Source organism: Calypte anna, chromosome 4A (genome assembly GCF_003957555.1).
Source record: "Calypte anna isolate BGI_N300 chromosome 4A, bCalAnn1_v1.p, whole genome shotgun sequence".
NCBI classification, from domain to species: Eukaryota; Metazoa; Chordata; class Aves; order Apodiformes; family Trochilidae; genus Calypte; species Calypte anna.
Genome location: NC_044248.1, coordinates 19755822 through 19776658, shown reverse-complemented (window position 1 = coordinate 19776658; position 20837 = coordinate 19755822). Strand labels below are relative to the sequence as shown.

Genomic DNA, 20837 nt, shown 5'->3' with positions numbered 1-20837 from the left:
TATATACAGATACCAACAGATGTTTAGTTTTCACTGTCAATCCTAATAAAATAGGTACAGATTTTAGTATAACACATTCAGTTTTCACTGTCAATCCTAATAAAATGATTAGGAAAAAGATAGAGAACTCTAGAAATACAAGAGATAAAGAATGTGTCAAGACAGAAGACTAATACTGGTTTTGTTAACGTGAACCATAACTGAAATATCTAACAATAGCATAGTGAGATCCAGCTGTCTACATAAAATTAATGCTGCTTTCATGTGGACCCAGTATCTGAATTTAGCTGAGGAAAGGGGGAACAAAGGTAGTGAATGCAACAACCTCAATCTGCTTTTCTGGATAGACCACACAGAATTACAAAAATATGGTTTAAAAGCTTCATTCAAATAATGCAATCAAAGAATTATAGTTCAGGTAATCAAGCAAAGAATGATAAATGGAATGTGCAAGCCAAAAAATTTTAAGAACCTGGAATGTTACATGCTCATGATACTGGCACTAGTAAATAGTGTATAAGCAAAGCCAACAGATATCTTTTAATCTTTTGGAAAAATAGGAATTTAAGGAAAGGAAATTAAGTGTCATTTAAAACTATGACAAGAAAAAAGCAAATAATAGAAGATATAATAGTTTATGAAGTCAGAATATTAATACTTTCAAAGTCTGGTGGCATATCAGGCTCTACAGCTAGTACACAGCTCAACCACTACCTCCTTTGAAATAAAAAAGCTAAGAATTAGTAAATCTGAATGTAATAATAAAACAATTGACCTTGGTGAGCTATCCTTTGCTTCCTATTAAAAAGGGATTATTAAATGGTAGAACTATTTAATTTCCTAATATTACATGCATGTAATCCTTGTACAAAACTGGCATGCAAACCTGGAATTCATGCTAAATCCTAGATATGGGGAAAGAGTTAAATTTCACCCGGACGTAAAGACAGTAGTTACTGACTTCACACAGAATAGTATTACAGAGAATTATCATGGCTGAATAAATCTCACAGAAGTGTTAAATAAGCACTTTATGACTTCAAATTCACAGAAACATAGATAAATAAGCACTAAAAAAATGAAACAGGAGACTTTCCAATGTTATTTGAAAAAAAAACCAAGCCTGCTATGTAAAATAGCTAAAGGTTTAAAGAATACTTATTAAGCTTCTAAAACTGGTAAAAAGAGCTTTAATTTACAACTATACTTGTATGTGGTACCTTAAATAAATCAGGAACCTGGTGATCATGCATCTATACTTTTTCCATCTTAGTATCTGACTCGTTTTACTTATTGGCACAGATGTAGCTCTCAGGAAGTGTAAGTACTGACATACATAAACATGGAGATGCAGATGCACAAAATACCTTACCTGAAGTCATATAATGGAGCAAAAGCAGAAAATATGTGTGTTGACTAATACAGTACGTTATTATGTAGAACTTAAAACCATCTTTACTGTTATCTTTATTATTTAGTTGTGTATGCTAAACACTCCCTAACCATGGATTTTCAGATACTCTGAAATCTTAGATAAGATGGAACAAATTTAGGGATAACTAAAGGGCTATTTTGAAAGTATTTCAAGTAGTATACTTCATAAACAAGTCTTTAAGAAGGGCTTTGTGTATAAAACTGGATATGGTAAAAACTAATTTGTCATAAATGGTGCTTTTTCTATGCAGCATTTCCATTTCTGCAACTCCATAGGAAAGCATCAGAAATTTAATACTGAAAGGCAGAAATTAAAATCTCTGAATTTTTATAAAGTGGTTAACAGAAATTATTTATTACATCATCGATTTTACTTCTGCATAATGCAGCTGACAGATTGAATCATGTCATTTTATGGCATCTATATAATATTGATAATTCCTAATAAAAAGCTGATCTGTAATTAGATTCAAACCATCCTTTTTTTGCTACTAGCATTAAGAAATGACATAAAGGGAGCTCAAAAAAAAATGTATCTGTAAGACATAAGCTACTCTCCTTTAACTAGTGATGGTAAAAGTTGAGAAAAGTTCAACAGGTCTTTATGAAAAAGATTCCTGACCACTAAATTCATTTCAAGTTTCATAGATTCCATCCCAGCAACTTGCTTTAAATTGGTAAATAAGAGGGGCAGAAAGCAGACAAAGGCCTCTCTTTTTGGGGGAGGGGGGGGGGGGGGGTTGGAACAATCTACACTATCAGTACAGGTTTGGGGATGAGGTTGTAGAAAGCAGTCCTGCAGAAAAAGACTTGGAGTGGACAAAAATCTGGACATGAGCCAACAGTGCATGCTTGTAGCCCAGAAGGCCAATCACATCCTGGGCTGCATCAAAAGAAGCGTGGCCAGCAGACCAAGAGAGGTCATTCTGCCACTTTGCTCTGGTAAGATCTCACCTGGAGTACGGCATCCAGCTCTGGAGCCCTCAACACAGGAAGGACATGGACTTGATGGAGCAGATCCAGAAGAGGGCTACAAAAATTATCAGGGGGCTGGAATGTCTGTCATAAGAAGACTGGCTGATAGAGTTTTTCAGCCTAAGAAAAGAAGGCTCTGGGGAGACCTAGTAGTGACCTTTCAGTACCTTGAGGGGGCTCACAGGAAGGGTGGAGGTGGACTGTTTGCAAGAACCTGTAGTGATAGGATGAGGGGCAATGGTTTTAAATTAGAGAAGAGTAGGTTTAGATTGGATGTCAGAACAAGTTCTTTACCATGGGGGTAGTGTAAAAATGGAACAGGTTGCCCAGGGAGGTAGCTGAGGCCTCATCCCTGGAGATATTCAGGGTGAGGCTTGACAAGACTCTGAGCAACCTGATCTAGTTGAGGATGTCCCTGCTTACTGAAGAGGGGTTGGACTAGATGACCTTTAGAGGTCCCTTCCAACCAAAATCATTCTATGATTCTCTTCACCTTCTCAGTAGGCAGCATTTCTCCTGAACTCTGATGAACTAATCTGTAAGCAGGAGAGAGCAAGTAAGAGAACTGCTTCAAGAGAACTGCTTCAAAGACAGCAGTGGCAGGATATAACTCATTTCAGAAGTAGTCAACTAGTGGTAACTTCTTAGTACAGCTAATAAAGAATTTCAATTGAAGGAGTGAAGAGATGTAAGTAAGAAAAAGCATTCTGTAAAATTCAGTGGATGAACTAAATGCCCAATGGAAAATGGTAAAAAGCACATGAAAATATTTGCCATCTCCTTTTCTAACTAAAATGCTCAAGAGCAAGGAAGCTAAGAAGTTACAAACCTCAAATGCATGTGTAAATGGACCCAGAAAGGAAGCAAAAAAACCAAACTTGCTTCTCACTGTGTGAGGGAGCACATTTCTACAAAAAGACAAAATGTCAATTTATCTTTGGGCAGTGGAAATTTTGTGGCATGGAACATTTCATAAAACATTCACTACAGCTAAAAGCTTGACAGAATTTTGCAAACACGATTGCTCGCATTTCATAGCTCAAATCCTAGATGGTGGCACTTTCTCAGCATCTGAAATTCCAATACAGACTCTGCTTGCAACTGAATACTGAAGACTGACAGATTGACATACAGTAATATGGAACACTATTATCTGTAGAATCACTGTAGGAAGTGACTGTATAATATTTCTCCTCAAAATAAAATTAAAATAATTAACTCACCACTTGTCCATTCTGAGGATTTTTATGTGCATATGGCGGTCCACGGATATGGTTCCACATCTGACCAGATGTCATAGCAAACACAACACACTAGAAAAAATAGAAAAATAATATACTCATTTACCAAGAGGAATGGAATATAGAACCATTCTGCTGGTGATGATTTGTTTAGACACACAATTGTTTACCTAACCAGATATGGTATCTACCTCTATTTCATTTTTAGGACAGAGTTTTCAAATGTATTGCTCATAAAATTCTTAATTACTTCTGTTAGAAAACTAGGTAGCTCAAGACAGAGATTTTCAAAATCTCACTTGAAATAATCCTGTCTTTATGTGCACTTGGAATTGCCACATTTACACATCTATATGGCAAAAAGCACAGCAGTAGAAGGCATTCACTGCAAATATTCTGCAAACAGCGTTCAAGATTTTACAACTTTTTGTGAAATTATTTCTGACTCTAATCAAATACAAATGTTTATCTTACCTGCTTGCTTTCAGGTGTACATTATTATATATAGAACCATAAGAAAAAAATGAATTTAAAAATTCTGCCCATATTATGAAATTCTCTTTGTGTGTCCTACATGACTGATTCATTTTAGCTATGACAAATAACAATGGTTGAATCAATAGAAAAGAAAGAAAGAACTGAAGAACTGTTGAGTTAGGTCAGGAATGTTTGACAACCATAAAAACACACATTAATTCTTGTAGAAGGTAATATCACAGAACTTACATGATAAAATCAGAGTCATAGCAAGAGTCACTAAAACTACCTTCAGAAGAAAAGTTAATATGTTTCGGTTTTCAAATGAGAAAAAGAGAAACAGGAAACTTGGATCATCTAAATATGTCTTCTTTTCAGTTCAGGTAACCCTTACAAAAACTCAAACTTAAGAGCAGGTTTTATGCATTTTTACATCAATATACCCAGTGATGTAGTATAGTAATAGTGAAGAAAAAAGATGGACCCAAATGTAAAAATAAAGAAGAAATCATACCATGATGATTAACCAAACCAGAGCTTACTAAAACCCTTTGAAGGCTTTTCTCTAAGGAATATTTAGTAATATATTCAACATATAAATCTAAGTTACTGTAGAGTGTAGCTCTGTATACCCATAAATACAATATTGTCACCTCTAGTAAACATAATTTGAATAAAAAACAAAAGGGCTTAGGAGTGAATCCTGCCAGGTTTTATCCAAATCTGTCTCTGGGTCTCTGGACCCCCCTTTTTTTTTTTTTTTTTCCTAGTTCAAATTATTTTTGCTTGTCTTTGTATGGCCTGATATTTTTTCTTCTGTTCTACTTAGTATGAAATAACCATGACCATCACACTGATGTAGTATAAGCATACGATGACATCAGAAACAACCAAAGTGGAAACACAGAATATTGTTTGGTTTTGGAATGATGGAATGATAAAAAAGAATGGAATGAAAAGAAAAGGGGCTCAAGATTACACTGGAGACCCCAAGACAATAAATATTTCTGTAATTCACCATTTGCCAATGGTGAGTTAAAGAAACACAGACATGGGAATGGTGAAAAGCAGTTCTAGGGGCAAAAAAAAGAGAAAAAAAAGGACAAGTATCCAGTGTATGTAAGACAATCTCCATTTAGCCAGTAAATTTGGATGTAAAATGTAATTGCAGATAAGTGAAGGAAACATGAGGTGTAGAAGCAGCCCCAAGTGGAACTTAGAGGAAGAAGGAAGAATGCAGCAGCATCATACTACTCTCAGCAAAGAACCTGGAATACTGGCAACTCATCACAACCCTACCTCACCCCAAACTGTAGCCAATGAATGACCTCAAGATCCAGAAACAGTGGAAAAGTAACCATGACAGCAGAGAAAGGGAATGATACTAGGAAGTATGTGTACAACATGTTTAATTCTAATGTTATTGCTGAGATTTTTTGCCCTTGTAATAGAGAGAAAAAAAATAACTGCAAAAGACATTTTCCTATCCAGTTTAATAATAATTATTTGTTGTAGTGTTAAAATTTCAATTACACTAAGAGCAGATTCTTGGCTTTAAATATAAGGTCTGCTTAATCTGACCTTTAATAGGATTTGGAATATAGCAGTATAATTATTAGTATGGAAGATGAAAGCATACTGGCAGTGATTATTAGCAAATGGATTATGTTTTAATTAATAATATGCAAAGAAATAAAGAGAGTATATGCTTTAATGACTGGAAAAAGGCAACTGAGTTCTTATTTCTGTACCTTGCAAATTGTTTCAGCAGAGGAATTTCTACTGCAATTTTGGTGATGAATCAGATAGAGATGGCCTATGTGAATGTATGAAACTGTATAAACTGAAAATGTAGGTAAAAAAGGGAGTTGAGAGTGGTATTTTTGCAAAGGATAAAGTAAGCTGAAAAGTATAACATAAAAAGAGAACAAATGCATAGAAAACACAAACTGTCTCTCTGAAAGTCAGTTTTCTATGAAAAGTCATTTTACTAATTCTTAAATGACTGTATTTAATTTATGTTATCTAGGGACTAATCTGCTTCCATATGGAAAGATTTGGAAAAGCATGCCAGATTACATATATACATATACTTAATATACAAATCTCTCACATTACTGAATATCTTTAATGCTTGCCAACACAAATACGGTGTCTCACAACATGGTAATGTCTAACAAAAAGTATCTAGGAAATACAATAATGGGAAGAAATAAATTCCAAGTATTAATATTATTGAAAAGGAAAGAATCAACAACATGGTTCTATACCCTGAAGGCATGTTTCATACTCTTCCGTACAAAGCAGATCATTATATTTTTCTCTGCAAGCTTAGACCTCAGAACGTGGCAAATATTTTGTAACACATGAAATATAATGAAATTCTAGATTCATTGATGAGTAGAGTTAATTCAAGTATGGTTTCAAAGAAAAAGGAGACACAAGTAGCCAGTTCTGCACTTAATATCTATATTGTTGAGTATATGTAAGTTTTAACTATGTCACAAGTATTAATTCAAAGATATCCTTTCTATCCAGTTTCACTTTTATTTGTACTCAACAAAGGCTACAAAGCTGCAAGATCTATACTCAGTTTCTAAAAAACAATCCATTTCTTACTGGAATCTCTAACAGGAGATATGCAATTCAAGGACAAGGATCAAAACACAGAAGGAAAGAGAATAGGTTTCTGTATCTTTAAAGGTACTGGGCATCTCTAAAACCTCTAACTATGAGGGAAAAAAGGAAATTAATAACCTGCATTTGTTGCTGTTATTTTGAGATGCCTATCTAGTCACGTAGAGGGCCTGACTTTTTCTATCTGTATCTCTGAATAAAACAACTTTTTTATCTTCATTCCCAGAAGGGGATAAAGAAGCCACTAGTAGCCATGATACCCTTCAAGCTGTTTTGGAGCAAGAACTGATGATGAATGTACTGTACGGTGCAGGGACTATGGAGTGTATCAGCACAGAACACATTTCTCATAACCATTAAATGTTATGAGAAAAGTAAACATATGCTTTGTCTCCTTATTCATGTAACTTGACATATTTCTCCAAACAGAGTCAACTCCTAGGCAGCTGCCTTCTAAACTGACCACAGAGTTTGCCTTCCCAGAGTCCACAGGTATAAAGGCAAATCTTAAATATACACATAAAATAACGCTGAAAATTACAAGCAGAAACCACAGTGGTAGCCTGGAAAAGAAAATAATTTAAAAAGCCTCCAAATAGCCACATTCTACTCAACTGAAAAAATAAACTCTCAGCACCAGTACTGTTCCATGAACTGTAGCATTTCCTTATCTAAAAAGTCAGAAATTTGCCCAGTTTATACCATCTGACCTTTTATTCTCTCTGCTTAAAAGATGAAGAGTCTTGACAAGAAATTGAATTGCTTCTTGCTCTCAGTATAAAAGGACAGGACTCCGAAAATATCTAATGACTGAAAACCTTCCACATCTTTGTGCTAGCACGTTACAGGGAAAAATATCCATGGATGAATACAGTATTTGAATTCAAGTCCAAAATAATCTAGACAATGAATTTTGGATGTGATTTCAAAATATGTCTTTTGGGATATTATGCACTGTGACTCAGTCATCCTGGTTTGCCATCCTAAAAGTCTTGTGGGAAACACTGGAAATAAAAATGCCTAAGGCATACAAGATACTACCAGAGCCTGCAATGCTTCAAGGAGGGGATGAAGCTGCTAATAGCACTGCTGCTGCACAATCTCATGTTGAAGACAAAACCAGTTCAACAGCCTTCTGTGACCTTGCATGGGAATCAATGCATGAGATGAAACCTCTGGTCTTGCTTCTGGAAGTCTATCAAAATTACTCGATGGAACACTAATAATTGCATCCTATATATTCTCCTAAAGCAGTGACAGAAATAGTACCTATGAGACACATCTTTTTGGTATCAATGGAAAAATGAAAGAAAACTTCAGTCAACAGTTTTGGGATCCTCTGCTCACCTGGTAGTAAAAACAGCAAGAGGCATTTTATGGTAAGAATTTATTTCTAATTTTTAGGAGTGGATCATCCAATCAGGCAGAGAGGCACTGTCCATTTTTCATTCAGTTAAAAGTAACCAACATTTGGGAGCACAAAACCTCTTCAAAACACAGTAAGCAGAAAAATAAAAAAAAAAAAGAAAAAAAAATATTTTCCATATGGTTAATGAATGATGGCTATCTAGCAGTACAACACCTCCCCCCAAACCAATCAAGACTCAAAACTACAGCTTTTAGAAAAAAATTATTTTCCCGGTTCTGCAATTTCTATAAAAACAACTGCCAACAAGACAAATTAATTGCCAATATTCCTGTCAAAAATAGGCCTCCTGTAGTTTTTATGCATCTTGACAAATTTCCCTATTTGTTTTCTAAAGTTCAAAAGGAAAAAAAATATTCATGAATACCATAAATCTTTAAAATTAAGCTTTACAAGTTATTTATACCCTTCATAAAAGCATTTTCTTAGGCATGATTTGCTCCCCTTAACTAGACAGAAACTTCTCCATTCTTCCTTTAATGAAGTTTTATGAAAAAGAAGTTAATAGTTTTACCAAGAGAAATCAGCACCATGTAAGAGAATCATAACTACACAATGCCATAGAACATATATATTAATTACTGTTCATTTTTTTCTGTGGAGCTTGACATATTCTAGTTATTTTACAGAACCTAAGTCATCTATGCAAAAGTCTGGAGTCCCTGCTGATTACACCAAAAAGAACTTATAACAGTAACTTGCAGGTCTGTGTACATGTAAATAAAACCCAAAGGGCCTTGAGTAACTGCATGATCTTTGCTAAAACATAATTTTGTAGTGTGGGGCTTCAACAACACCGTGGAAGCAAAAGCATAGATCATCAGATTTTAAAAAGGAAGCAACAGCTCAATGCCATGGTAATTGCTACATATTTTTCAGATACAACACCTTTTTCTAAAACATCTTCTAAGTGTTATTCATTTTTAAAGTAAACAGAACTATATTATTACTTGTCAATACAATCAGCAGGACAATAATTACAGAACAGCATTAATACAATTTCTTTAAATGTTTGATCACATTTGGACATTGACCCTGTCCATAGGGGTTCAGCTGAATGTGACTGCATTGTGATTCACAGTAATGTTTAGATGTAAAATGTCCAGCTATTCCTTAGATGAAGAGCAGATATTTTCAGAAAGAATTAATGTGTTAATTTTCTTAATTTAATTAGGAATTTAATTATGTCTAACAATTTCTTGGTTGCAGATTGTAATAATCTGATTCCTGATTTGAATAACTGATTTTGAACCTCTGCAAAATGAAAACAATTTCCCAAAATATTCAAACATTAAACTTGTGATTTGAAACCCTGAGGTATGAAATTGGAATAGATTTGCTGTCTCCAGAGATTCAGTGCACACTGAAACAAAGGAAATACCATATTTTTGTTTGATTTTTGACAAAAACATTTTGGTTGTGCAAATTGTTTCACTCAGGTGATCTCTAAAGATTTGAAGTAAAAAACAAGTTAGACTGATACATACCAAATCTGAGTTTTCTGATGGCAGTATATATCTTTTAAAATTATTATGATTGAAAAACACTGGTACTCTAGAAAAATTAATGGAATTAATTATGCCAGACTTACTTTGGAAAAGAAGTGTGAAAACTGCTAGAGCTCAGGATACTCCAAATGACATCCTGGAACAAAGACAACATTCTGCCCCTGGCTCTCTAGATCAAAAGGAAACATCATTCTATTTGAAATCTAGTCCCGTAGGTGGTTTCTTTGAAATCTTGTTCTTTATTCCTTCCTCAATGTACGGGGTAGATTAACTGCTTAGACAAAAAATGCATGCCATGTACAGTAGCAGAAAATGCTATGACAGCACAACAGAGAAAACAGTGTTAGCAGTAACCATTATTCAAGAATACTACAGAATATTGAGGAACTCTGAAGAAAGAGCTTGTTTTACCATTTTGTTAATTTTTTAAATCTAAAAATTAATTAGAGCCCAAAAGGTACTAGCTAACTTAATCTTTGAACTGATCTAATAAAGGCTACCAATGGGCTTATCACCTGAAAGGGTCACAAAAGAAGGAAGCTTCTCATACTGTTGAATTGGACCAGAAAAGCAAAACTTCAATAGGATGTAGTTTTGAAAAGGCAAACTACAGTATATGACAGTAAACTACTTCTAGCAGAGCTAAATTCACAGAAACCACAGGTTGGAGAAGACTTCAAAAAGCTACCTAGTCCTAGCTTTCCTTGGGAAGGGAGCCAATAGCAGAAATAAAATACAAAAGCTGCTTCACAAGTAAACTCATATTCCATCTACAGTTTTCCTTGTGCTTTCAAGAGAGTTTAATTCATATTGATACAAGTTGATAAATAGTCCTTAAAATGATGAAATGAATAAATAACCACAATACATGGAAAAAGAAGAAAAGTTTGCCTTATATTGTACAAAATACATGGGCAATACTGTTCTCAATTAAAATATTCCTAATACAGAAGGGATGAACTGTATTACAATGCAAAATGTTGGATTGGACTTGATAAGCCTAGACTAGTGCTGATAAGCATGTGCCTCACTGTATTTCTGAAAATTAAAACTTAGATGCTGCTCCTCAGATTTTTCCTCTTCTTCCAGTCACAACTCATACTTATCAATTAACCTGAACCATCATCTGCCATCCCTGCATGCTATTTCCTATTTAAAACTGAGAGAGCTGGCAAGCTATGCTGCTCAGTCCACATTTTTTATCAATCTACTCAGTTATTTGAAAACTATATTTATAAATAAACACACTGCAATGCACTATTAAACACACTTAACTGTTACTTATGGCCTTGTGAGTTTAATTGACTATATTCCAAAGAAAGTACTGGCTAGTTTTAGAATTTTCTCAGTTAACTCTACAAAATATTTTTATGGTAATTAAGGTCTGCAGTGGAACATTAAGGTCAGTACTGCTAAAACCAGTTTGGGAAAGGACTTCACCTTTTATGTTGTTTCTTAGCTGTTTTATTCTTTTCTTATAAATAAAAACTTTTGTAACTTTTCTTAACCTGTCATTACTCTTACAGCAATACACTCTAATATCAGTGTCCACACTAAATCACTGATAACATTACTGTTTTTACAAAAAAAAGGGTAGGCTGAATGACAGCAGTGTACATCTGTAATGTTTTCTATTTGAAAAAAATTTCTTGTTGAACTTGAAACAAGAATCTGCAGCTAACTATCAGACAGTTTCCTGATTTTCAGTGAATCACTCATAGTAACTCATACTGCTTATGAGAATTAGCCCCAAAATCTAGATTATGAGTCTTTGTCTAATAGTACAATTCTGAACAATGCATTAATATAATGGTTTTTTCTTTACTGTGCAAGTTATGAAGACATCTATGCTAAGATAAACTAATAAAAAGCACATTAGTAAGGAAAATCTACATACCAGAGCTGCCATGGCCCAGCCAGTTTTGTTGTAGATGAATTCTAAGTTGTTTCTTCGCAGATATAACAAGCCACCAACAAGAGATACCAGAAGAGCCAATGCAATTGTACCAGAATAGTTAGGAGGCCTAAACACTCGAATCTGGAAAAGATAAATGCAAATACAAATCACAGATAAATGCATACAAACAGATCATCTTCCATATAAACAAACAGGAAGCAGCTGAAATGTGGTTTCAGTCAAAAAGATTAATCCCAAAGGTATACTTAAATAAGAAAAAAAATAGTATTTTCTTTAATAAGCATATAATATGAAAAGGTTTTAGCATGATTTTGAACTATTATCTCCAAAACATTATTACTTCCACAGATTCACAGGTTGATTATGAATTAGAAGCAGCAACTTTTGGATCTGATTTGCACATGGTTTTGCAATCCATGTTTTTACTCATTAACACCCAGTCAACACTATTTCACTGCTAGTTTTCATCCAGAATGAGACTACATAAAATTTAACAAAACAAGAATGGAAAACTTTTCTTTCTTTTTTAATGTGTCCTAGAACATACACTTAAGGAAAAAAGGTATTATGGAAAGAGAATCTGTTATCAGCCTGTCTCAGACTACACGAAGATACATTTGGCTTCAACTTTTAAAACTGTCAAAAGACTTACATGAACATCTGTTCTGTCAGCTATCCATTTAGCTAGCTGCTCAGCTGCAAATCCGATTCTCTGCAGGTCAAATGTGTCAGCTCTCTTGGGTTTACCTTTTGGAGGAAAATGCATGAAAGTCGGAGCAGAGTTCATATTCAGCTACAAAATCAGGAAGAAAAGCAGAAAATAATTAGTAATTGTGTAAGACAACACAAGTACAAATTGCAAGAAAAATATTATTTGCCTACATATATTTTTATATACACCTTCATGTATAGAAACATTAGGTTGGAAAAGATGCCTAAGATCAAGTCCCAGCCCAACACCACCATGCTAACTAAACCATGTTACACATATTTTTTTTAATACCCTAGTCCTGCAATACGAGTGCTCAGAATATTCCTTCCAGTAGATTCTTCTGCATGTTTAATTAATCACAGTACTTCAGCCAAAGTTTTTCTGAGTTTTTTAGACCTTATTGTCTAAAGTTCTCACATACTTTAAGAAATTCCCTGTTATTAGTAACAGAAAGCTCACACCCATTTAATCTATTGAAGATATTAGGTTATAATTCCCGGGGAAGAAAAAAGTGTTGAGTAGTTTGCTGTTGTTTCTCTTATCTAGCTCTCATCAAACCAAACTACTTAGTCTAAACTATTCATCTAGCCCTCCACTGGCTTCAGGACAGACTTCTACAAATATTACTGCAGTTTAAGAATACTGTATTACAAAAAGCAGTGTAAAAGTCTTCTAGTTAAGAGCCTTTTCACACTAAATATAAAATGAAGGAATTCTTTAAATGCAGATAGTAGTTGTATTATGCTTAATTCTAGAAAATGACATTGACAATGGGTTGAAAAAAATTAATATATTTAGAATGTTATCTATAAATAAACAGTATAAAAGTACAATTGGAAAATATACTCTGTCCTCACTAATGTCACAGAAACTGCAGTATTTGGCATTTTTAATCAGGAAGAATTTGTATACAAAATGCAAGGTACATACCTACCAACAGAAAATTATTTATCTTAAATATTTTGGTAAATCTACACGTAATTCTAAAAATTCAGAATGTTTTACAGTATCCAACACTTACCTGTTGAAAAACATCTGCCCCTTCATCGTAATCCACTATTGTGAAAAACAGTTTGTTTGAAAAAGCTGATGAATAGCGCCAGGAATTAGCCAGCACTTGATATTCTTCATTAGCTTGCCTGTGAAGAGAAGAAACAAACATACCTCCAGGTAACATTCACTGGCAAAAAACCCAAAAAGATTCTATAACAAGCTGTAGTGATTAGATGAATTACACTTGCAGTATTATTCTCAATACCCATAGTATTAATTTTAAAAATTTCAGCTAGTAATGCAACTCTTTGCTTCAAAATTTCTTTCTCCAAAATTAGAGATGTGTTATGTCAACTGTACTACAGACATCCCAGGATAATAGTAAGGAAAATATTTCTTTCCATATTAAAAGCCTTAGAAAACAGGATTGGCCTGTGTACCAAGCATCACACATGTCTGCTACCAGAACCATCAAAGGAGATGGGTACATGGCCCTTGAGTAAGATACCAGGATTTACTTGCTAGAGACAGCAACTAAAAACTATATGGAAATGTGAAAGTAGTACTCTTCCTAAAATAGCAGGCCCTAGATAGAATGAAAGAAACTGCTAAGCACTGGGGAAAATATACTTAATGAAATGCAGACTTTTAAATAAAATAATGCCCTCAAGATTATTTCTGGGAATGTTAAGCATGATAAAGTATAAATTTGAACAACATACAGCATTACATAATATTGTCTATCATCAGTAGCAAGCCATATTCCTACCACTTAAAGTCTGTCATAAAGCCTTCTCTTGGCTTTACTCATGGCTCTACATTGAGGTGAGAGGTTTCTTGGTTGGTTGGGTTTTGCTTGTTCATCCCTTCATTTCAAAAGAAAAATAAACACAAATGAAAATCAACAACTTTGCCCTGACTGTACTGAAAGAAAAGGAAAAAAGTAATTGCAAAAGAATTCTGGGATCCTTACCAGCAGAAGCATTCTCTAAATATGCAATCACAGGACCATAAAAGAAGACAAATCCATATCAATGAATAATTATGAAAACAAAACAAAAAACCCATAAAGAAATCTAAAACCATCTTTGTGGTACTTCTGACTTTACACAGGCACCTTGGCTGATTATTGCCATATTACTGGCTTATCATATCTGCTCTGAAATCCAAGTCAAGATTCCATGGCTTGGCAACTTATCTTTGCATGTGGTAAGATGCAGAAGTAGTATAAATAAATGAGTTCTGTAGCTTTTCTCAAAACAGTGTTTCCATAAAACCTGTTCCCATGTGTTAGGTGGTGCCAAAATCTGTTTATTTAAAAGCTATAGATGCAAAAATCTGTGAGCTTCAAAAGAAACTCTGCACATTGTGTATTTTATTTTGAGACCAAAGAGGGGGAAGAGGATAACAAGACCACAGATGTCATAAGACCCTCTCAGTTTCCATATAACCTAGATTAGTTTTAGGCATGAAATGTATCAAGGAATATATATATGTATCAAGCAAACTCATAATAAAAAAGAAACTAAAATTAAAAAAAATATTTAACACACTTAAAGGGTAAAATTTTTTGAAATTATTTTTAAAAAACAACAAAACAAAACAAAAACAACCCAAATGTAATCTAGGAATTAGATTGGTTATTTCTAGAAATGGATACTGACATTAAGCAGACTAACATATCCACTGTCATCCTGAAGAGGGCAGCCAGACAACATCAAAGGAATACTGTAAAATCTTAAGTAATATCTGTCAGGCACTGTTCTGTTAAACATGCTATATTAAAGCTGGACCAGTTTTATTAAAAGAACAAGATAAAAATCACTGCAACTTGATTCCATCATTCTCTAACTTGTGATGAAGAAGTATTTCTGAGAAATTCAGACAGTCCAGTTATGTCCCCACTATTTGAGAGAAGCCTCCATGACCTCCATGTATTGTGTTTTGGATCTTTGAAATATTCTGAATTAATATAGTAGGTAGAAACTACACTTCAGAAAGTTTCATTTTGCAAAAGATTTTCTTAGATTTTCTACTACAAACTGAAAGCAAAATTTCATTCTCACCCTGAAGATAGCAAAGCATTCTGTAATACATCCTCATAGCAGCTCTTGATGGGTGTTAAGCAAGAATGAAACAAGGAGGGACAGGAATACAAAGTTACAAGATTGCCACATGCAGAACAAGTGAGGATCCTACAATCCATGGCATTTCTGTAGCATTATTTTGTAGTGCTATTCCTTTTGGATACAGTAATAGTATAAGGCAGAAGCACTACACTGAAAAAATTTCAGCCTCCAATTAAAATCAGACAGCATCAATTCTAACTTCCTATCTACCAATCTCTATCACTAGATAATGTCAGATCTCAGTTTGATAAAGTTAGTTACATTAAATTATTATAATTACATTAAAAAATATAAAGACATAGGGCAGAACTTTCATTGCATTAACTCATCAGAGTAACAACATGCTAGCACCACTCTTGTTAGTTGGGATTTTTTTAAAGACAGATGACTTAAGTCACCTCTTAAGAATTGCTATAGTCACCTCTTAAAAATTTCATCGTAATAGCAACACAAGAACTAGCAACAACAACTAGGAATATTAACCAGCTGCTAGAAAATAGTGGCCAGATGAAAAGGGAATGGTATTATTGGATTTATCTAGAAAATTCAACATGTTGAAAAGTTAGTCGCTAAGCAAATCCTCTATAAAAATTATTCCATTACACAAGAGATTATCATGAAATATTAAGTTTTATTTTAAAAGATTAATTATGTGGCTGCCTATGGCAGATAATAAGATTTGTCTAGCTTGAGTTATATTAAATTAGATTAAGTTCATTGTATTAGTCCAACATTATATTAAGGAAAACAAAAGGAATATTAGGAAAAAAAATAAAAGACTGCAGAGTTATTTGCCTAAGAAAGCAGCAAAGCACGGTTTTGGCACACTATGGACTTTAAAAAGCATCTACAAACTGGTAAAGAATACACTACCAGGTCTTATCCATATGTTTAAAAAACCCTGTGATCAATGCTGCAATTTATCTCCAAAACAACTGGACTTGGGGGTTTTGGCTTTTTTTTTAATATTTGGAATGTTTTTCACAAAATGAAGAGAAGAAGGGGCTAATTGAAAAGATAATAAATTCAGAATTTATTTTTTTTTTTATGGTGACTGATTATGTCATGAGATAAAAAACTGAGGAATATAAATTGTATGAAGAAAATTCAACTCCCATGAAAAAACAGAGTATGGACACTACTTGTGAACTACCCTGTGTAGTTTAACTCATTAAACAGGAAGCATCAATACTTCTATCACAACCCTGAAGTACACTAGAAAAGCAATTGCAGAACTTCCAACAGCCCCTTCCACATTTCCTGATCCTCATTTGAACAAAACTTGAGAAGATGATTCCCTCTCAGTACAGTTAAGTGACCTTTCAAAGATTTTCTCACTACCCACTGTTGATCAACCAGTCAAAACCTGAAAGGCAGAGGATCCTGTTATTCACTCCTCCTTGACCGTCCAAATTCTTTTTGCTGTTGACATAACACATACTACATTAAGCTCAAAACTTAAACATAAAAACTATACATTGAAGTAGAACTTACTTTTTATATAGTCTTGTAAGAAATACAGAAGTAGTAGCCTAAGCAGTTTACTTTGAGCTCATTCTGCAGCAGGCCTTCTGCAGTAACTACAAGATTGTTCCAATAGATATCATTACTTATTTCTGACAGAATTCAGCCTTGGGACTCAATCAAAACAAAAGCCTTTAGGAAACAAGTGCCACACCTAAAAATTGATCAGTACTGCTCATGTCCTGCATAAATATTTTATGTATATAATTTACATGTATTTACACACCCATATGTATACACACACAACTTCAGCTGGTGGGAGTAACCATTGCTCTTTTCAATATAATAAAACTTCTGATGCTTTAAGAAATGCTATACTCTGGTCAAAATGGGAGTGAACAAAATTACTGGATACATATGTATGTATATAATACAATGCCAGCCATTTCTAGCTACTATCTTTGCAGAATGGTGTTTTCTAAGAATCTGGAAGCAGGTTTGTAATATCCACAGTAAATATTAGTAAACATCCTCCAGGATGGAAACAACACAAGTTTTAGTTTGTGCAGTTTCTACGTTTGTCACCACACATGGCCATTTGCTATACAGTCTTCTTCTGTTTCATTTCTCCATTTTATTCTTCATCATTTATTCAGCTAATTCTAGGCTTTAATCTTGATTTGCTATGATTCAAACAGGCTCAGTTATATCCTTAAAAGAAACATTGGGGAATTCACAGGCATAAGCAAGCACAGTAGTAAGTATGCAAAACCACATCCATTTGTTTCAGGTTGCTTGAAATTCACAGAGAGATGTAAATGTCTTATTTACATTTTTTAACCATTACCATGTAACAAACTTGTGGCACAAGTGAAGGTATAGACCCTATGTACTAAAACTCAGTATCTGAGTTTAGCCTCTGACACTGCTCTAGTCTCTTGAAGGAACACTACTCCAAGGAAGGGAAACCAAATGAAACAAAATATGCAATATTGCTGATGGGCTTTGGTTGTTGGGGAAAACCCCCCTCATATGACCTTTTACTTTTCTGACCCAAACAGCCTTTTCTAAATGAAGATACTTCAGCAATGAATTTGAAAAATGAACCAGACAAAAATGTGAACTGTTTGGCAACAAACAAGACAATCTCTGTTATGCACCTGTATGCAAAGCACAGATGGTTTCTTTTGCCAGTGAGGTGACAGAAGCAGAGCTTAGAAAGAAAAATAAAAGATGTCTTATATTTTGCTTCTGGAGTGATTAGATGGTACAGCAAGAAACAAAAAAGTAGTTAATTATAACAATGAAAGACATAGAGGAACTATCAGCCCTGTGTTGGCTTCATCATTCTAGAGCTAAAGCCCATATGCATCTGAAAATCTAAGTACTAATAAACAAGCAGAGCAAGGAGGGGTGGTCACTGAAGTCTGCTGGTAAAATGGTGCTGATCCCTTTGGGAAAATGTAGTAAATAATATAATGGGGAAGCAGATTGCAAGAGGCAAGAAGACAAAAAGCAGAGAAGCTGGAAGCACAGGGTTTCTGTACAAAAGCATGTTCACAAAGAGAAGAGCCTTTTTCAGCCTGTACTTAGTACAGTCATCATCATGGCTCAGCTTCACAAATGAAGATTTCAGAAGGGCTCTCCCCACGCTTGCTGCAAGTGCACTGATGGCTGATGAGGCCAATGTGGAGTTGCAAAAGGCCCAGCAGAGTCTCCTGTGAGGGGACAGCCAAGGCACAGCTCTTTCTGCACTGCCTTTTCTCCTCGAGACCGATTCTCTGTGTGTTCTCAAAGGAGGCAGCAGTGTTATGGATGGTGTCTCCATGTCTCCCGACTGGAGACCACAGTGGAGCACTGATGGCAGTCAGTATGGCCAAAGCTGAGTGATTGTTTCAGGGAGTCCTTGTATCTCCTCTTTGGGGCTCCTCTGTTGCGGCAGCCGGGGGCAAGTTCACCACAGAGCACAACCTTAGGGAGGTGGTGACCCTCCATCCTGGAGATGTGCTCTGCCCAGCACAGCTGTGTCCTCAGTATCATGGCCTCAATCCTGTGACCCCTGCCTGTTCAAGGACAGGAACACTGGTCACATAGTCAGCCCAGTGGATGGTTAGGATTGTACGGAGGCAGCACGGATGGAAGCATTCAAGGAGCTGCAGGTGGTGGCAGTAGATGACCCATGATGCAGACCCATATAAAAGAGCAGACAGTACAATGGCTCTGCAGACACCAATCTTTGTAGTTTTCTTCAGGTCTTTATTGCTCCGGACTCTTTTATGAAGTCTTCCGAATGCTCTGTATGCCTTTGCTAATCTGTTGTCTATCTCTTTATTGATCTTGGCGTCCAAGGAAATAATGCATCCCAGATAGCTGAACTGCTGGACTGTGTTAAGCTCTGATTCGCCTATGGTGATGTGGGGATGATGGAAGTCTTCCTGTGGTGCAGGCTTCTGCCTTCTTCAAGTTGACTTCCAGCCCAAAAAGATCTGCAGTCTCTGCAAAGCAGGATGTTATGCACTGCAGAGCTGCTTCTGTGTGAGCAATGAGGGTGGCATTGTCAGCAAAAACCAACTCTGGGACCTGGTGATTTAGGGTCTTGGTGTGGGCCTTCTGTCACCTTCGGCTGAATAGGCTCCCATCAGTTCCATATTGGATGTAAATGCCACTTTCTTCATCAAGGTCTGCCGTGGCCCTTTGGAACATTGTGCTGAAGAACAGAGTGGGTGCAAGAATGCAACCTTGTTTCACACCATTGATTATTGGGAAGAATTCAGAGAGTGCACCATTATCTGACTTGGCCCCCCTGATCCTCATGTAGCAGGATGATCATTTTGAGGAATTTGGGGGTACATCCTAATCATTACAAACAAGCAAACATAGCCCTACACCACTATGCCCACTAGAGTATGTCCCAAAGTGCCACATTGTCCTGGCCCAAACCAGCAAGTGAAATTAACAGCAAGCCTCTCAGTCAGTGTCTGCTTCTAGGACTAAAAACACTCCATGTTTATACTTACTGATAGAGAATGGTGTGCAGAACCAAGGACACTGCTCAGTTCTGAAGAACATTTTGCCCTCCAGAAGGAGAAAAGTCACATCTGCAACCCTCCTTTAGGAAGGAGTAGACAAGATAAATGACCAAAATTGACCAAACAGAATATTCCATCCCATACACATCATACTTGGTATAAATTTGAGGGAATCACAAGGATTGAGGGTCAAACTTCCTAATTTCCTTTCTTTTCCTTTCCCTTCCCTTTCCTTTCCTTTCTTCTTCCCCTTCTTCACCTGTTCCTGTTTGCTTTGGCATCCTGGGAGGATTCTATCTGTTCATCTGCCTGTGGTCCTGATCCGTGCCAGCCTGAATCTGTGTGTTCTTGCCTCCAGCTCCCAATTGTTGCTGACCCCAGGAGTCCAGCCTGGACTTTCCCAGGGCTGCCCTGCAGCCTCAGTGGTAACCTGACAGTTATTGAAGGAAAGGGGGTAGTAACATGGTGTCAATTTTCCTGTATATTTGTATATATTTAGTAATTTTTTCTTTTTTCATTACTGCTTCATTAAAGCTGGGTAATTTAGTTTCTAACCCATAAGTCTCTCTCCCTTATTCTCTCTCCTTTCTTTATCAGGGAGGGGAAGGGGATTCATAGAGAGCATTAATTGCCAGGCCACTGTTAAACCGTGACACACATCTACATATTTTATGATTACTTCCAGGGACGGTGATTCTATCACCTCCCTGGGTAGACTGTTCCAGTGCCTGACTACTCTTTTGGTAAAGAAATTCTTTCTAGGGTTGGAAGAGACCTTAAAGATCATCTAGCTCCAACCCCTCTGCATGGGCAGGGACACCTTCCATCAAACCAGGCTGCTCACAGCCTCATCCAATCTGGCCGTGAACACTTCTAGGGAGAGGGCAGCCACAA

At 35.7% G+C, this 20837-nt stretch overlaps 1 protein-coding gene across 1 annotated transcript in view; it reads right to left on the bottom strand.

Annotated features, from left to right (window-relative positions):
• TUSC3 (tumor suppressor candidate 3) overlaps positions 1-20837 on the bottom strand; it is a 115644-nt gene that overhangs the window by 51211 nt on the left and 43596 nt on the right. Inside the window, exons 3-6 of the mRNA XM_030449737.1 lie at positions 13350-13467; positions 12269-12409; positions 11596-11736; positions 3633-3722 (exon numbers count right to left, since the gene is read on the bottom strand). Of these exons, the coding sequence (XP_030305597.1) occupies positions 3633-3722; positions 11596-11736; positions 12269-12409; positions 13350-13467 (490 nt within the window). The remainder of the gene's footprint in view (positions 1-3632; positions 3723-11595; positions 11737-12268; positions 12410-13349; positions 13468-20837) is intronic.